We start from the raw sequence: 17,813 nt of genomic DNA, 5'->3' as shown, positions 1-17,813 counted from the left end.
GGGCTCAGCCGTCAGGGTGGCGGCCTGCGGCTCCTAGGTGGACGGACTACAGCCCCCAGCGTGCACCGCGGCGGGGCAGGGCGGGAGCGAGGCACGCCGGGAGTTGTAGTCCCGCCGCGCGGCGGCGCGCAGGGAAGAGACGGGCGGGCGCTCGGAGGACTACAATTCCCGTCGTGCCCCGCGCGCCGCCCGCCCGGACTGCGGTACCGGGGGCTGTGGTGGGCACCGGGCAGCCGTCGCCAGCCCCCCCCGCCCCGGCCCTCCCCGGGACCGGCCGCCGCGGGGAGCAGCGCGATGGGCGGGGAGGAGGAGATCGTGCGCATCGCCAGGCGGCTGGACAAGATGGTGGCGAAGAAGAGCGCGGTGAGTGGCGACGGCCGGGCCCCCGCTGGCCGGTTGGGCTGGGGTGTGGGGGGGCTCCCCCTTCCCCCGTTCCTGGTCTGGGCAGCCGGGGCCTCCATCTCCGCGGGGTCCCCCTCCTCGCTGCCGGGATGTAGGACCCCCCTGCTCCTCCCTCAGTGCCCGTTGTGAGGGATCCTCCCCCTTCCCCGGGAAGGGGGGGCCTCCCCGGCTCCCATTTTGGGGCTCTATGCAGTCGTTATGGTGGTGGAGCCAGAGGCCTTCCCCCCGCCCCCCCCCACCCCGCATCAAGGTGGGGTTCCCTCCCCAGGCCAGGCTGCAGTGGGGTGGTCTCCCTCTCCCTTCCCGATCCGTTGCGGTGGTGTGGGATCCAGCCCCTTCCATCCCACTGGCCGTTACTGGGGTGGGCAGCTCCATGTTCCTCCCTCCTCCCCTCACTGTGCCCCCCCCTCAGGCCTCATGCACCCCCTACCCCACAGGCACCCCCTGCCCCACAGCTCAGCACCCTGGGGCTCACCCAGTGCTGCCTGCGGGGGTGTTCCCCTCCCGGGAAGCATCCTCAGCCCTCCTCCCCTGCCCCCCCCCCCCCCGGGAGCCCTCGGGGAAGGGGGTCCTCAGCCCTCCTCCCCTGCCCCCCCCCCCCCCCCGGGAGCCCTCGGGGAAGGGGGTCCTCAGCCCTCCTCCCCTGCCCCCCCCCCCCGGGAGCCCTCGGGGAAGGGGGTCCTCAGCCCTCCTCCCCTGCCCCCCCCCCGGGAGCCCTCGGGGAAGGGGGTCCTCAGCCCTCCTCCCCTTTCTCCCTGGGAAGGGGGATCCTCATGCATCCCCCCACCTGGGGCTCTCTTTTGCCCTCAGAGAAGCCCTAAATGCTGCTGTTTTTATCTCCTGCGTCCCTGTCCCGTGCAAGCACCACTTCTTCTCGTTCTCCATTGGAGTGTGGAGGGTTGGCCTTGCTGCTGTCTGCACCCCGGGGGTCTCGCAGGGTGGCTTGTAACCTGTGTGACTGTGTTGTGACACATAAAATCCAGTAGCAAGTGTTTCCCTGCCTCATGGGGTATGTCTGTTGGCGTTTGTGTGAGTACAAACGGCGTCACCCAAGTGCCAAGGCAGCAAGCTGGGTGACAAGGGTTTGTGACAGAGGTAGGCTGTGTTCGGGGTGGGGGAGAGGGTTTTTTGGGGCCAGGGAGGATGTGGGGAGTGGGAAGTGATGGGTGAGGAGGGGAAGGGTCTTCGGGGAGTGTGGTATTTGGGTGGTGGGGTGCCGGGTGTGATTGTCACCTGAACTTTTGGCTGCTGGACTGGCTCTGCCAGCTGTGGATAGGGGTGAGCACTGGCACTTGTGTAGCTGTTGTGACAGCCCAGGAAGGTGTGTTTGGGCTAAACCACAGCTTGTGATGTCTGTTCCTGTTGATGGCAGGTTTTTTTCAGCGCCATTGTTGAAATAGGAAAGGAGCAGCTTTGCGGCATTTGTTTCCAAGCTTCGTTGAGAAAGAGGCAGCTTCTTAAATGAGCGGTATGAAATGTTTCCTCTTGGTTGGCATTTTGTATGGTACTGAACCGTGGCGTGTTTATTGTATATCGGCTAATTTGTGAACTCTCCCTGCAGGACGGTTGCCTGGAGTACCTGTTTGTTGCTCTAGTTTTTTCGTGGATCCCCGTTTTCTGCCATTGTGCCAAGTGTCTCCGTTTCTGATAATGGAGACGGGAATCACACGGTCCTTTTGTATGATAAGGGCTGGATTTAACGCAGTCCCTTTGGCTGTTGGAGGAGCGGAAAGGTGTGAAATTGCCCGAGTGGGAAGTCGCTCATTCTGGGTATGGTAACGTGTGGTTTATACTGGTGTGAGTTGCCTGTGTGTGCGCTGAAAGCTTTGATTTGGCTTTGATTTGGCTTTTTCAGCATCTATTCTGTAGGGCAGCAGCTGGATTGCGTCCTGCCATGACTCGGAAACGGGAGGACGGGGACCGTCAGTGCAGGCTGCTTTGCTTCTCCACAATCGTAGGCTCTGTTGGTTCTTGTGCTGCAAATGAGCTTGGAGTGTTGGTGTTTTAAATGAGCTGTTAAATGTGAACACTGGAAGGCCTTGTTTGATAGAAGGGGGATGAGAAGAAGGAGCCAGCTGAATGGAGATGGACATACTCCAGGCTGTGATCCGCTGATGGCTGCCGGAGGGACACTAGTGCTTCTGTCCCTGCTGTTTCTTTGAGTGACTATGAATTTTAGGTATTATAGACTGTCTACTCAGATTTCTTTTTTCTCATTCTGGGTTGAAAAGCTGATGCAAAGAAACTTCACATAATGAGTTTCAGGTGAACAGCTCCTCAGTGTCACTGCTTGATGGCTTTGCTCCTGGTATCAGCTCTAGTCCTGAGCAGAGTTGGGTACTAATATGAAAACTGGAAACAGCTACAGTAAGTTTCATGCTGTAGAAAGGGGATGCTTTTAGCTCTGGCTCTGGACAGTGATTTTGAACTTTAGGTGGGTGACTGAAGTTCTTGCAACTATGCTAAATCTGTTCTTGGGAGCCAATATCATTAATCAGGGTATCTCAAAACAGTGAGTTTAATAGTAGGATTACTCCCCAAGTGTGTGCTGGGGGGACAGTTGTGATTCAGAGTGTATTTTTCAGGTGTTAAAAATGTTAAGCTTACCAGGTAAGGATAATAAGCTAATGCTGCAGTTGTACCATACACCAGCAAAGATCTGTGGCGCTCCAGTGCTCTTCTGTTTCACCTATTCCAATATCTCAGGTGCCTCCAGATCGTAGGGGCTACTCTGTCTGGATCAGCAATCCCAGCAGTCATCTTGCTGACACTTTAGGGACATTTTTCCCTTTAAATTCAATTTTCTGAATTTATTCCCAAGCTGTTGCATTTATTTACTAAAAGCTGTGACACTCATTCTGTTTAATTTTTCCTCTCCAGGACGGTGCAATGGATTTACTGAAAGAACTGAAAAGTATGCCGATGACTTTGGATTTACTGCAGGTGAGTTGCACACTGAGGGTGAAAAGCTGAAGTCTGCATCCGGATGAGTTCAAAATGTTGTTTAAATAAACATAATAGTTTTCCTCTCGCTTCTTGCCTCACTCAAAACATCAGAATAAACTTTAAATCCAGAAAATAGTACTCAACCTGGGTTTTGGACTGGCCATTAAATAGCTCTGGGCCACCGTGAGCTGCCTGAAATTTGTGCACAGCTGATAAGGCAAATGAGTCGCTGCTCAAATCCTTTCTTAGGCTTCAAAAAGAGGAAAGCCCAGATTAATGTAGCAAAGACAAAGGGCAGTCAAGGGAGAAGTTCTTTAAGTCTTTGTCATGGTGATATTCAGGACGCTGGGGAGGTGTGAATGGAATTACAATTGGGAGATTAAGATAGGCATCTTGGATTTTTTCACTCTAAGCTTGAGTGTCAGTTATAGGTGTGTGGAGAAGGTATTTGTGGGTGATGGGATGTTGAGCTTCTCATCACTTTGAGAAAGCTGGAGAGTGTCACCTCGCTTTTCCAAAGTTATAAGGAGATAATCATTCTGCAAGTCCTTGAATACGTCATATCTTGGTCACTGCTTTGACTTCGTGCTTATTTCTGATTTCCAGTTAGTAACAAATAACGATTCTGTTCTGGAATGATTCATTTGGATGTTCACTTGCAGTCCACCCGCATCGGGATGTCAGTAAACGCACTGAGAAAGCAGAGCACAGATGAAGAAGTGATAGCGCTTGCCAAATCCCTCATCAAATCTTGGAAAAAACTTCTAGGTAAGAAAAATCAGCATGTTCCTGTCAAATTCAGCTTGTGAAGGAGCTGGTTTCAGCGGGAGGTTGGGTTTCTCAGGAGAACTTATTTCTTGATCTGAATAGAACATTCTAGGAAACCAGCCTTTACAATTGCACCCTCTGTCCTTCAAGTTTTGTCTCCTGTCATGTGTTCCTCTAGATTTAGCTCCTGTTTATCGTGCTCATCCTTGAAAGAGCAGGAAAAGCTTCAAGGACTATAAGAAGAAAAAGCTTCAGGACTATTCTGAACGTGTACCCGTCCATATAACAATTAGGGATATTTGCAGAAACAATATCTGCACCCTGAACCCTCCTCCCTGCCTTGTGCTCTGTGACATTAATGGAGCGTGTGCTGTCAGCTTTGTGCAATGGCTCGGAAAGAGAAATGCTGGAATGTGTTTTGGGTGATGAGGTGGAGAAGGACCTTAGTTTAACATCTTGTAGCTGCATTTACATGGAGCGTTTCCTGCTGGGAAGACTTCCATGGTGATGAACGCTGAGAAGCAGAAGCTTGTAATTCTGTCTGAGGAATCTTAATGCTGATATAACACAAACTAATGTCAAATTGCAGATGGAGGGATGACAAATATGGTCTTAGAGGTTACTTTTGTGATAAAAGAATGAGCCATCTGCAGTGCTGAGATCGGAAGGGCAGCTCTACCTGTGTCCTGCGAGCAAGACCATTTGTCTCCTGGTGGCAAAGTAACCCAATGTGGAATTAAAACACTCTTTATTGTTTTTAAACAGACTTTTGGGGCAGCTGTGTGTAAAAAGAACGAGATGGAGGTTGTGTTTGAGGCAAAGTGAAATGTGTGGCTGGCTCTAGTCTGCACCCCAGGGCTCGGTGTTTATTGATGAGCTAAATGGGTGTTAGAAGAGTGTTCTCCTGTCCTGGCTGAGACTGTCACTTCCACCTTAGGGGGGGATGTGTATTGGCTGAGACAGTTTATCTCTGGGTCAAACTTGTTCTACAGAGTGATGAAAGGCCTCTCCAGGGCTGCGCTACTGGTTTCCAACAGCACTTGGGAAACACTAGAAGTTGTGTTCCCAGAAGGACTAGCCCGTACTGGCCCTTGAGGTGCTGTTGGCCGGAAATGGTGCTTTTAGTGGTGCTTTAGAGAATTTGATCCAACGTGTACTATGAAAGAAGCTTTTGTGATGAGGCATGTCTTGTGAGGAAGTTTATCTCCCAGGCAGGGAAGGTGGTTGCTCTTTAGTTTGGTGAGGAAAGCTTTTGTTTGAATTACTTCCTACTTAGAGGCCAGCAAAAGGTCTGTTGGAAAACATGAGAGGCCATAAAGGTGTTCTTTCTCCTTTTAGGAGAATAATAACTTGCCCTAGGCCAACGTTGTAGAGTGTTAAGGCATTGATTAGTGTATGTGGGGTTATAGCATAAAGACCAGTCCTGAACCCTTTAGCATCCTTTTCTTTTTGAATACAGATGCTTCTGAGGAAAAAAGTGAGGAGAAAAAGAAAAGCCTGTCTTTGCCAACATCTTCCTTGAAGGAGACCGGTAACTCAAGAGACCAAAGGTAACGCTTCCCTTTAACCAAAGATGATACAGCTACAGAATTTGAATTTTCTTAAGGCACCTTAGGTTAATTTTTATTTTTTAAGTGTCTGAGTTGTGAATTTTGTGAAATCAAATTCTTGGTCAGAAAGACCAGAAGAGTAGACTTCTTCAGAGGGGACCTGTGTGGTGTTCTAATAAAATCTAATGCAGAAATAGACATCTACAAAATCCAATGGCTTTAGTGAGTTTTTTGATTTTTATTCACATCTTACTTCATGTGTTTCTACTCTTGGTTTTGTGTTGATTTTTCTATTAGTAAAACATTCCTCTGTTCTGATTCTGTGTTGCATTTTTATATATATTTTTGCTTATTTCTAACCTTGGACTTAGAATGAAGATTATTTTTGGCCTTTGCAATCTCAAGTGATGGATGGGATTGATTCATGCATCGCTACAGTAAAACTTCCATTTCTTTGTCCCAGCAGAAGTTCTCTTTTTCACTTGGGACTGGTGTCCACCCATCCAGCAGGTCTGCTGCATGCTTGCTTCTTGCCATGCCTTGAATGTTGCATCCTCTTTCCACTCTCTGCAACTGCATTTTGACAGCCATGAGTGGAGGCAGTGATCAAAGAAGCGGGAGCAAATGTGATTTAAAGCTTTGTTCTGGAGAGAGCCTTCTCAGCCTCAGATCCCAGGAGGGTGGGTGCTTCATAGGTTTGACTCTTAAGTGATATAGCCAATTGCCCAGGTTTGCCAGAAGATTTAGTGTTATGGCTATAGACTTGCTGGTTTGCAGGCTCTTCCACATTTGCAGCCTGTCTCTGGTCGCTTTTTTATCACTCTACCCTTTGCTTTTCCTTTTTTGCTGGGATCTCTCAAGGTTTGACACTTTGGTGTGAGCCTTTGTGGCTCTGCACAGAGCTCTGATGGAGGAAGCTAGCAATGCTGAGCTACGTAACTTTGACTTGCATCTTTGGTTATATTTGACTTGTATAAAATATGAAAAAGAATTAGAAATAGTCCTGGGGAGGCTTCACAGCTGGAATTGAATCTTGTAGTGATGTAGTGCAACACGGGAGGTAGGGCTGTGTGACACATCCAGTGGCAGTCTGGTATCTGACAGTGGTTCGGGGGGGGTAAAAGCAGGATGGAACCCTCCATGTGGTTTTTCCTTTGCCCTCTTGAGGGGAGCTGAGGGTTGGAGGCCAAAGAGCCATCGGTGATAAGAGAAAGGGTTGCTTTGTGAGCGGAGAGAGTTGGTCGGAGCAGCATCTCCAGCCTCGTGATGCAAATACCTTCTCTTCATGATCCTTGTGCTCTAAAGCACAGAGCGGTGCTGCCTTCTCCAGGGTGTGGGCATGGGGAGGATCAGTTTTAGGGCTGATGAGGGTAGAAACTGAGTCAGTCATGGGCAAGAGCCTTTGTGTGTGCCCTTATTGGTGAGGGGAGGCAGATTTCCTTCCCCTTCCCTGGAGGTGTTCAAGGCCACATTGGATTGGGCTTTGAGCAACCTGGTCTGGTGGGAGGTGTCCCTGCCCAGGGCAGGGGGTTGGAACTGGATGAGCTTTAAGGTCCTTTCCAACTCAAACCGTTCTATGATTCTATGATTTCCCTCCAGGGAAAGGGCAGAAGCCTGTGTGGAAGGATGTGTTGGCTGTTCCTGGTGGGGAAAGATGACATGTATGACTAACTTAGGCAGTAGTATCGCCATTCAAAGAAAAAGGGAAGCTTCCGATTTAACTTTTGGAAAATTGACCTTGGGAAATGCAGAGCCTGGGGGGAAGTGTGAGACATTCCCTGGGCACAGTGGCAGTAGATACTTCATGAGCCAAACTAGCTGGTCCTGCTGGGGCATCTGGTTTGAAGGCTGAGGCTCGTAGTGATTTCACTGGGAGCAGGATCCTGGCTGTAGGTAGAGAGGCAAAACCCCACTGTCTCCTTGCTTTCAGACAGTTATCGTGGGGTAGGTGGAGTGGAGCTTTTTGTCTTGCGCTGCTAAGCCTCCCCTGTGTCTTGAGGGTGTGCTGCAGCTACTGCAGGTTTTTTTTTTTTTCTCCCTTGATGCTTTCTGTGCATATTCCGCCTCCATCTTCTGAAAAGCAAAGCATCCCCTTGGTTGTGCAGGATAAACAGAGATGATAGGTTAGCTCAGCCCAGGCAGGCGGAATTGGTTCGCTCCTGGTGTCAGTCTGTTGAGCCAGGCTCTCTTTACAGAGACAGGAAAGCTCGTTCTCCAGTGCTGCAAAGTAATACTAATCTGCCTTGACAAAAATATAATTTATTAGCAGCAAAGAGTCTTTGTTCTTTGACACGCAGGCTGCGATGAAGGGAGTCTGACCAGTTGCTCGGTGTGTGCTTGCTGGTTCAGATGAGGCTGCTCTCAAGACACCAAAGAGCTCAGCTCGTATTCAGATATTTCAGCCACTTAGTCTGATAGATTTTGGCTAGACTTTCCTCCTTTTTTTTTTGTCAGGGAGAAATACTTGAATAGCTCTTGGCCTGAAATGCCTTGCTTTCTGGAACACAGATGTAAGAAATCCCTCTGTGGTGAGCGGAGAGCGAGCACTGCAAGACCTGAAGGCTCCGCGCCAGCCAGTGTGGAGCTGGCACCTGCACAGTTAACGCTGTGTTACTGTAATCCAAAGCATATTCTGTCCTGCTGTAGTATTTTAGACCATTAGCGTAGTACATTTTAATGGGCTGTGTCTAATGTTTCTCTGTCTCTGGCAGCACGAGCTTTTTCTTTTCCAGGATACTCTAAACTGTCTTCATTAGGAGGCTTTGGATCTGTGGCCTGAATTCAGCTCTTGCGTGGGTTTTTCTCCCAGTGCAGCCCCTAGTCCTGCTTGCAGTCCCTGGCTCTTGCTTTGCCACCATTTCATTCCAGCGTAGCCTTTATGTGTGAATTTTTGATGCCTGGATAGATTTACAAGCTCTTTCTCCTGTTGAACAGGAACAGTGTGAACCACAAGGATTTCCTGAAATAAGCCTTCTAGGTGTGTTTGAGGTCTATTTCACAGCTCTTCTAACTACAAACTAATTTCTAAAGCTTAATAAGTAATTTTCTGTACAGTTTGGAATGGCTGAGAAGTCTGTTTTATCTAATTTGTGAGCGATCAGTTGTCATCCCAGGGCATGTCTGACGTGTGTATGTGGGCAAATATGTCTTTACTCATCAGGTAACAGAAGTGGGATAACCACGCATCTTGCCTAGCTTTTCTTTCACCTCTGGGCAGTAAACATCCTAAATATTTAAGTCAATAGCATTTGTAGGTAGGAACTTCCTGAAAATCAAGCATTACCTGTGCAAATATTAGTTTGAAGACCTGATGTTAAGTATTGAATGTGGTGGAGGCATTGAGAGTTCACACACAGTGCTTTGATTTGGGAGACCTTGGTGTCACTGTTACTTGAAAATGAGAGAAAAGTTAAAGTGAGAAGAGCGTTGAGGGAAGCTTCTCCTGTTGCCCCTTCCCAGGACAGCCCAAGTTCTCCCTGACAGGCCTTTCTCCAAGCTCGTCTTTGAAAACCCTAAAAAAAATCTCAGGGTAAGACACTTCCACAGCTGCCCTTGGCGGAATCTTCCTTGACAATTTGGAACTTGCTCTCAATCAAAACCTGTCTTGCTCAGACCATTTCTTCATGCTTTTGTCCTTAGGAATTATGGAGGATTTTTCCTACTGTCCTCCTTTGTAACAAGTTTTCCAGTATTTCAGGACTTGTCTCCTCTAGGTCTTCCTTGCTGCAAACTGCTCCGATTCCTTCAGTCTTTCCTTTTGTTGTAGGTACGTTTTCTAGGCTTTTTGCCTTTATCCTTTGGGAAGGCTCATTTTTCCAAACTCTTGAATGTTTGGAATTCTTGATGTATTATTAATAATTCTTGTAATAATTCTTGATGAATTATTCCTGAGTTGTATTTGCTTTGCTGTATAACACCCCCGTGTTGCTGCCTGGGCTCTGTGTGTAGCTTTTTAAGCCCAGAAGTACCTGGTGGTGATTTGTACATCCTGGATGGGAGAAGGTCATCTAATTGATTATTTGTGAGCTAAGTTGTTGTTTCTTTTTTTTTGTAATATGTACAGTGTGAATCCTCTTGAATGTTTTGAGCTGTTTGGACACGAATCTGTTCCTTAATAACGTCCTGCAGTGCTGACCAGTAAAACTAGCTGGTAAAAAGTGTTCCAAGAGAAACACAAAGAAAGCTCACAATATAATCTCTTTCATCTGAGCAAGAAATAATTCTTCTGCTACGGTTTGAGCTGAACAATTTTGAAGATGCACTGGTGGGTGCTTTTTAAAAGGGCCTGGCAAGGTTTTGAACTGTGGAAATCCAGTAGCCCTAATGATCTACAGGCCTTGAGGCGCTGAAGAGACTGGATTTGAACTTAGCATCGGGGACTCCTAGGACCAGTCCCTGAAGTTGCCTGGCTCCGTTTGTACAGCAGTGGATTCGGAAGGTTTCCAGCTCAGCCCTGTTTTTCTGGGCTGACAAATCCCTTCCAGGACCGTGTAGTGGAAGTGCCTTTTCATAACAGATTTATTTTTGATGGCAAAGAACTGGCAGTAGTGACCCAGCTTAAAAGTAATTGTCAATCCACTTTATCTTAAAGGAGATGTAGCCAGTATGGGCATGGCTGAAATATCGGGGTTTCTTTATTTTTTTTTTTCCTTTGTTCTTACTGCATTCATGTTACCAACTATTGCCCATAAATACAGTACATTTTATGGCCCAAACACCAAAGTCAGAGCAATCTCTGCTGAAAAATTTGCTGTTCTGCTGCCTAGATTTAAGGGAGCTCTAAATTTTAAGGATTTAAGGGGGGAGGGAAGCTCTATAAAATCATCTGGGAATCATAATAGCCCAAATCTTTTACCAGCAGTGTTTGCAGGGCTAACTGACTCTGTGGGCAGATGTTAGGCTTTATGGGCAAGATGTCTCACCGTGGGTGCTTGGTGAGGTTCCTCCTCGGGCACACAAACCTCTGTGTGTGATTCTTCACCTTGGGACTCTCCAGCAGCTCCCCTTGCAGATGACCCGGCCGAGGCAGGTGTTTGCATTCCCTTGCCTGTGTCCGTGATTGATTGCAGGTGGAAATGAAGTTATTTTTGTGAGTGAAGCAGTATTTATTAGTCCTCTGGCAGCCTGGCACCTGTGTGAGCTGTGTGTGGCTGTGTAGGGGTGATCTGAGATGAGTAATCACAGTCTTGTATAGATTGCAGGAAAAAGGAAGATCCTCTTAGGTGTTACGCTTTGTTGTTGGGTTTTTTTGTTTTAATATCAGAGCTGAAGGAACCATTTTCTTTCTTCTTAGCACAGCAGCCCCTTCTTCTGAAGGGGCTGGTGTAGGCTTCTCTGATTCCTGCTCCAGAAGGCAGCATGCTGCATGCCTCGTCGGCTACAGAGAGCTAGAGTGCTTTTTTATTCTCTTTCCTGCTGCTGACATCTTGGTAATAAAGGATGAGAGATGAGGAACCAGCTCCAGCACCTGGAGATTAACCTTGGTGGTGGCTTCTGCTCCTTTTCTGCTGAGAGCAGTTCTGGACTTTGTATCCTTCGAGGAGAGAGGGGAATAAAGTGCCATGTTTCTGTCCATTTCAATACCAGACAGAGAGGTTTGGGGGAGTCCTTGAATATATTTGAGTTACTGATGGTGTCCAACAGCTTTGTAATATTTTCACTTAATGCCCAATTTCACCAGTTGTGATACGTGTTCAATAACAGAAGTGGCTGGCTCACCTGCTTTGTGGATTAACCCTCCGTTTGCAGCCAGCAGAGCCCAGAGGAGAGCTCGTGTCCGGGTTGATGGTGTTGGTTGCTCTGTTGTACTATATGCTGATTCAGGACAGGTCTCTGCGGTGTTTTCCTCTGACTGGTTTTGTGTTATGATTAACAGGATGTTCGGCCCCACACCTGCTGATCCCTTCTGTGCTCTCAGTCACCCCAACTGAGACATTCTGACAGGTGAAGTTTCTCTTTTTAGCTCCAACAAAAGGCAGGAGCCTCCGAAAACTCCCACCACTCCCAAAATCACCACCTTCCCTCCGGCGCCTGTCACCTGCGATGCTGTCCGCAACAAATGCAGGGAAATGCTGACAACAGCCCTACAGGCTGATGGTGAGTGCCGGAGGAAACCCTGTTGTCGTCTCTGCTTACCCTTGGGGCACAAAATGAAGCTGTAACTCAATATGTGGAATTTGTTGCTAATAGGGCTTATGCCAATCACCATCTGCTCCTTGGCTCCCCTGCCTTTGTGGACTGGAGCCTCTTAAATCCTGTGGTCCTCTGGATCTGGGGTGGAATTAGGTCTCTCTCACACTCAGATTGTGCCATCTCAAATGAGAGGCGACTGCAGGTGCTCAGCATCTCTGAAAGTCAGACTTTAAACACCTGAAGCTGAGCACATGCTTCCTCTGTCCAAATTGCAGATCCCTCTGGAAAATTAGGACCTAAGCACTGCGGAGTTTTATTAATTTGGAGCCAAGGAATGTAGACAGCAGATGGAGAAGTTCACAGTGTCTTTAATTCTAGCCTTATCGTGCGCGTGCGTGTGTTTTTATACATATATGCTGCATTAAATATTTTTTATAACTCTTAGAAAAAGCCTTTCCAGATGAAGTCTGGGAAACAGTCCCCTCGAGTCTTTCTCTGAGCTTATCCCTGTTCCCTACTTTATGGTGGTGGTTACCATACCCAGCGTCCAAACTCGTAGCGGTTATTGTGTTCTAAATGATGCTGTTTAATTGGCAAGAAGCAGCGTGTGAAAGGAGAGGGGCAGAGTCCTGAGCTGGGAAGAGAAATGAAGCTTTAACTGATGCTGCACGATGTTGGGCCCTGCCAGATTGTTGGTCTGAGTCGAGCTACTTCTCACTGACACTGATATTTGAGACTCGGTTCCCGCCTATATATAATTTCAACTATACCAAGAATATATAGAAAAACTGCGTTTTGGGGGCCGGGTTCATGGCAGCTTTGTCTAGGGCAGTCCATCTCCTAGAGAGGCAGAGGGCATAGACTGGTGGGATTGGTCTATTTTCATCGCTGCCCTTTTGAAAGGGCCAGGGGAGAGCTAGAGCAAAGGCCAAGATGCCATTTGATGGGAAGAGCATGTAAATCAAAATAGCAAACTATCTGGATTTGTATCTCAGAAATAATGAGCCTGGAGACCCCTTGCCTGGTTGGAAGCCGTTGACCTCCTGTTTCTCCTGTCTTACAGATGACTATATTTCTGTTGGCGCCGACTGTGAGCACATAGCAGCCCAGATTGAAGAATATATCCTTACCCTACGGGGCTTCCTCAAGGGCCTGCAGGCCTCCAGGCCACGAAGTTCACGTGCTCAGAGGGAAAAATGGTCTTTCTTTGCATAAATGTTCTGCTGCAACTCCGCTTCTTGGGGTTCTGGGTCTGGTTCCAGTTTCTGTCTCATGAAGGAAGCACCGGTGGGCTGTTGGGAGCTCAGGGCACAGCCCTCACTGGTGTGATACATGATTATTTCCTTCTTGTTCACGCCATAATTGACTGTAATCCCCAGATTGTCCTTCCCATCCAAATGCCATTTCCTGTTCTCAACTCTGGTTCCAAATGGAGCAATGGGCATCGTGTCTGTTTGAGATAAGCCAGGGGTTTGCTTGATTTGGGGGCTGTGGGGCTGGAGATGCAGCTGATCTCTTTTAGTGGAGGGGTTTGTGGCCACCCTCTTGAGAGAAAGAGCAGGTTGAAGAACCTGAGAATAACTGAAAGTAGAGATTTCCAGCAGAGTGAAAAAGCCAGAACTGAAAGCCCCTGGACTCTGTATGAGCCTGCTCTGAAATCCAGTGTTAACCTCCCAGAGCTGATGCTGCTGTTGGGTCCCAGCACCCTCATCTGTGTCCTGGCAGTGGGTGACCCTCCTCACTCTTCATGAGGGGTGTAGGAATTGCTTGGAGGCCTCTAGGTTGATCGCAGACTCCTTGACTGCCCTGTACGCATATACCAAGATGTCAAGAACACCGACATGAAGTACAAAAACCGAGTGAGGAGCCGCATCTCCAATCTGAAGGACTCCAAAAACCCTGAGCTGAAAAAGAACGTGCTGTGTGGGGCGATTACCCCCGAGCAGATCGCGGTGATGACCTCGGAGGTGAGGAAGCCTGAGGAGCAGGGTTTGCTTCTCACAGGAGATGTGTCCCATGGTTCAGCTTGAAGCAAGGGGCTGGTCTGCTGCCAGGGTTGCAGATTTCTCAGCAGAGGGCACGGAGAGCAAGTTAGCAATGGGGTTTGCCGTGTGGAGGGTTGACTCTTGGACCTTCGGATCATCACGGGGGAGGGCTAGGTATGAACGAGAAACCAGGAGTTTAAAGGCTTTCTGTCTTCTGGTGGGCCGCCCTGTTCTGTTGACTTGTTTCACTGTAGTGGGTGTGGTGGTAGAACTGGACAGATGTGATTTTGTTGCCTTTTTTTTTTTTTTTTTAAAGGAAATGGCCAGTAATGAGCTGAAGGAGATCAGAAAAGCCATGACGAAAGAAGCAATCCGGGAGCATCAGATGGCCAAGACAGGAGGGACGCAGACCGACCTCTTCACCTGTGGGAAATGCAAGAAGAAGAACTGCACCTACACCCAGGTTGGTTTTCCTGCTCCTGCAGCCTCCGCATTCCCCCCCAGGACACGGTCCGTCGTGGTCACAAGCTCTTACTGCTCCATGACAGCACAGCACAGAGTTTGCCACTGGTGAAGAGAACCTTTTTGTACACTCGAGGCTTTCTAAAACGCAGTGATTTTACACCCATCTTTCCTTGGAGCTTGTGTAACTTTTTTTTATGGCCTGTCTGTACAGGGGTTGTGCAGCACCAAGGAAGCTTTTGAGCGGCACATGGAAAGCAGGTGCTGGGAATGTGGGGATTGGGACGAGAAAAGGAGCGGGTGGTGTGGAGGAGAGAGGCTGCAGAAACTGAGGCAGGCACGTTGGTGGTATTAAAAGTGCAAATTCAGAATAGGTAAGCTGTGGCTGGACAAATCCCAACTTGTTTAAAATCAAACAGCATGAAACAGGTGAAACATGAGGAATAAACGAAGCAGTGATGGGAGCAGGCAGAGGGGATTTTTCTTCTCAATGGACAGCTGCTGGAAGCCTTGCGCATTACCAGTTCCCGTGTTTGTGCCAGGCATCTGGAGATAAATGTGCCTTTGCTGTGAGTCAGTGTTTCAGAATGTGCAGATACCCAAAAATGCACCAGCGACCACGCAATTGCTACTGAGTGGGTGTGTGCAAACTGCGTGTGCGAGCACCGAGTGAAAACTCCTTCGTACGCCTGGACGTGACGTGTGAAGGCAGACGGGAGCCAGGCGGCTGAGCAGGGATTTTCCTTTGGCTCCGCAGCAGCCTTGCATCCCACAGGCTGGCTCCGGGAAGAGGTCTCACTCCCAGTAAGTCAACTGGAAGTGCTGCCTGGGCTGTCTCACTCACCACAGCGGCGCTGGGACTCTGTCCCCACCTGCAGCAGACTGGGATCCGACTGCCTGGGATTGGGGCAGGTGGCGACAGTGTCTTCTAAACAGAAATATCAGAAGGTTTTCTCTATTTTTTTTTTTTTAAAATTAGTTTTCCAGTGAAATTACTATTTGGTGAGAGGTTGTAAGTGCCAAGTGGATGAACTGGCATTTATGAAAGGGTTCGAAGCCAGGCAGTGATATTGTGTGAGAATAACAGAATTTAGCTATCCAGCGTGCTTGCAAAACACGCTTAATTTGCATCATGCAAATACTGTGACTCTTGCATATTGGGTAATTACACATGTAGATCACCATAATTACCCCTTGACATAGTTCTGCTGTCTGACTTGCTCAGGGAGTGCCTGTATTTTCAGTGTAGATCTGCCTTGTGGTATTCAAATGCCATGGAAATCTGATTTTTCTAGCAAAGCACGTGTTTCTGGCAGGAGCCGGTCAGAGGCAGCGGTCGCATCTGGGTTAAATATCGGAGTCTCTTAATGGCTCAAATGCAAAACAGACTGGGAATGTGCAGAACCTGGTAACTCAGAGTGTATTCCTGAGGCCAGGACGTAGGACGGGTCTGTAAAAGAATGGATTGAGTGGTTTTTCACGTGTCGCTGTGGAGCGTGTGCTTGATGGGCTGAAGGTTTTGTCATTGCACCACCAGCTCCATCCCTGCCCTGGGCGACAGTACGGGGAGGGACTGGCTGTGGGTACGTCCACCTCCAGAGCCCCCCAGTGGGCAGCAGAAGGGGTGAGGAGGAGAATCTGCTGCCCCAAAACATGCTGCAGGTAGTGTCAGGTTAGAGAGGGCCGTATTTCTATATACATAGAGGTGTTTATCTGTGTGTAAAACCAGACTCCTTTTACAGGGAAGCTCCTCTTGCCCTCCCAAGCCTCGGTGTCTCGTTGATTTCTGGCAGTGTGACCCCCACCATGAATCCCTGGTGGCTCGAGGGACAGGGAGCTCCCCGTGATCCCCCCACGGGGCCCTGTGTGATGCTGGGCTCTCATTTCCCTCCTGTCCTCCCCCAGGTGCAGACCCGCAGCTCCGACGAGCCCATGACCACCTTCGTCGTGTGCAACGAGTGTGGGAATCGCTGGAAGGTAGCGCACCAAGGATATTGCTGGCACTGAGGGGTGTTAGGGCGCTGCGGAGGCTCAGCTGCCGCCCTCAGAGGTGCTTGCCAAACGCTGACTGGCTCTAGCCAAGTGACCTTTCCTCCCAGCACGGAGGGAAGAGCTCCTGGGTTCATCCCATCTCTGCAGACAAGCTGGGGTCAAGTCTCTTTTGCATTCCCTGCCTCCCTCCTCACATCCCCTCTTCTGCTGTGACCGGCTTCACAGTGCTTTCCCTCTGCCCCCCCACCAAGAGATGGTGGTGATGACATTAAACCAGCTTTTTTTATGCTGCACACAGAGCTCGATGCCGAGCGGAAATCTCCCGGTCGATGCCGAGCAGAAATGGCTCCGCTACCAAGTGCCAAAGAGTCACAGCCGAGAGATTCCGACGGGAGCTCCGTTTGTCCCCCTGCTCCGGGGGCTGAGCCCTGCCTCCGCAGCCCCCCCCCCGAACCTTCACCAGCTTCAGAAATGAGACCACCCCCCGGATAACTTGCTTTCCAGGCAGCGCACGCATGACCCGCAACTCCCCTTGGCGCTTTTAAACCTTCTAACCGGGGTTTAAACTCCCTTCTCTTGCAGTTCTGCTGATAACGTGCCACAGCCGAGAGCGGCAGCCAAACGCAGCTCAGACCGCAGCCTCCATACGCCAGCACCCGCCGCAATTGTGTCCCGTGTCCCAAGTGAGTTGGCATTGTCACACGCTGAGCCGGCAGCGGCGGGGGGGGGTGTGCTTCTCCCTCTCCGCTTGGGCCTCGTTGGAGAGCCCCAGCCGTGGGCTGACAGGTTGGCAGGAGAGCTCACTAAACACACTTCAGTCGTTATTCTTTTTTTTTTTTTCTTTTTCTCATCTAAGCAAGTATGGTTCACTTTTTCTTCCAAACTAATATTAAACATTTTTGTCAGTTTCTGACTTTTATTTGAACTCCGTCTGTGTGCAGCGCTTTGCTTTGCGGCCTGGGAGCTTGAGGGATGGACGGAGACCCCACCTGGAGTCCTGTGTCCAGCTCTGGAGTCCTCAGCACAGGAAGGACATGGACCTGTTGGAGTGGGTCCAGAGGAGGCCGTGGAGATGCTCTGAGGGCTGGAGCCCCTCTGCTGTGAGGACAGGCTGAGAGAGGTGGGGAGGTTCAGCCTGGAGAAGAGAAGGCTCCAGGGAGACCTTAGAGCCCCTTCCAGTCCCTAAAGGGGCTCCAGGAAAGCTGGGGAGGGTCTCTTGATCAGGGAGGGGAGCCATAGGATGAGGGGTAATGGTTTTAAACTGAAAGAGGGGAGATTTAGGTGAGATATTAGGAATAAATTCTTTGCTGTGAGGGTGGTGAGACCCTGGCCCAGGTTGCCCAGAGAAGCTGTGGCTGCCCCATCCCTGGAGGGGTTCAAGGCCAGGTTGGATGGGGCTTGGAGCAACCTGGTCTGGTGGGAGGTGTCCCTGCCCAGGGCAGGGAGTTGGAACTGGATGATCTTTAAGGTCTCTTCCAACCCAAACCATTCCGTGATTCTATGACGAGGACTGAACAGTGCCTGGACCACCAGGGAGTGAGAAGCAGCTTGTAGATACCTCCTCCATGCATGAGGG

The 17,813-nt window shown here is 49.4% G+C and overlaps 1 protein-coding gene across 4 annotated transcripts; it reads left to right on the top strand.

The window, feature by feature from the left end:
- The first annotated feature begins 206 nt into the window (after nt 1-206).
- Nucleotides 207-17,166, top strand: TCEA2 (transcription elongation factor A2). Of its 4 annotated transcripts, none has more exons than XM_074157043.1 (11): nt 295-363; nt 3,283-3,345; nt 4,011-4,116; nt 5,576-5,647; nt 5,793-5,805; nt 11,629-11,762; nt 12,862-12,918; nt 13,611-13,765; nt 14,100-14,246; nt 16,151-16,222; nt 16,820-17,160. In XM_074157043.1, exons 1-11 carry the CDS (start codon nt 295-297, stop codon nt 16,826-16,828), a joined length of 897 nt encoding a protein of 298 aa, XP_074013144.1. In that variant the 3' UTR covers nt 16,829-17,160. The 4 variants fall into 4 exon arrangements, with proteins under 4 accessions (XP_074013143.1, XP_074013144.1, XP_074013142.1 ...); XM_074157040.1 differs by lacking the exons at nt 295-363; nt 5,793-5,805 and adding exons at nt 1,775-1,870; nt 1,964-2,172 and having other exon boundaries at nt 5,576-5,666; nt 16,820-17,166; XM_074157042.1 differs by lacking the exon at nt 5,793-5,805 and having other exon boundaries at nt 207-363; nt 5,576-5,666; nt 16,820-17,166.
- The last annotated feature ends 647 nt before the right edge of the window (nt 17,167-17,813 follow it).

Source organism: Numenius arquata, chromosome 12 (genome assembly GCF_964106895.1).
Source record: "Numenius arquata chromosome 12, bNumArq3.hap1.1, whole genome shotgun sequence".
Taxonomy (NCBI): domain Eukaryota; kingdom Metazoa; phylum Chordata; class Aves; order Charadriiformes; family Scolopacidae; genus Numenius; species Numenius arquata.
The sequence above is the reverse complement of the archived record's forward strand: the minus strand, read 5'-3'. Positions and strand labels throughout refer to the sequence as shown.

What these genes read in the sequence shown, in the direction of transcription:
- TCEA2 (XM_074157040.1), top strand. An exon ending in TGGGAAGTCGCTCATTCTGG is followed by an intron (nt 2,173 to 3,282) that starts GTATGGTAACGT and finishes TTTCCTCTCCAG; the next exon opens with GACGGTGCAATGGATTTACT. An exon ending in AGCAGCCCAGATTGAAGAAT is followed by an intron (nt 12,919 to 13,610) that starts ATATCCTTACCC and finishes ACTGCCCTGTAC; the next exon opens with GCATATACCAAGATGTCAAG.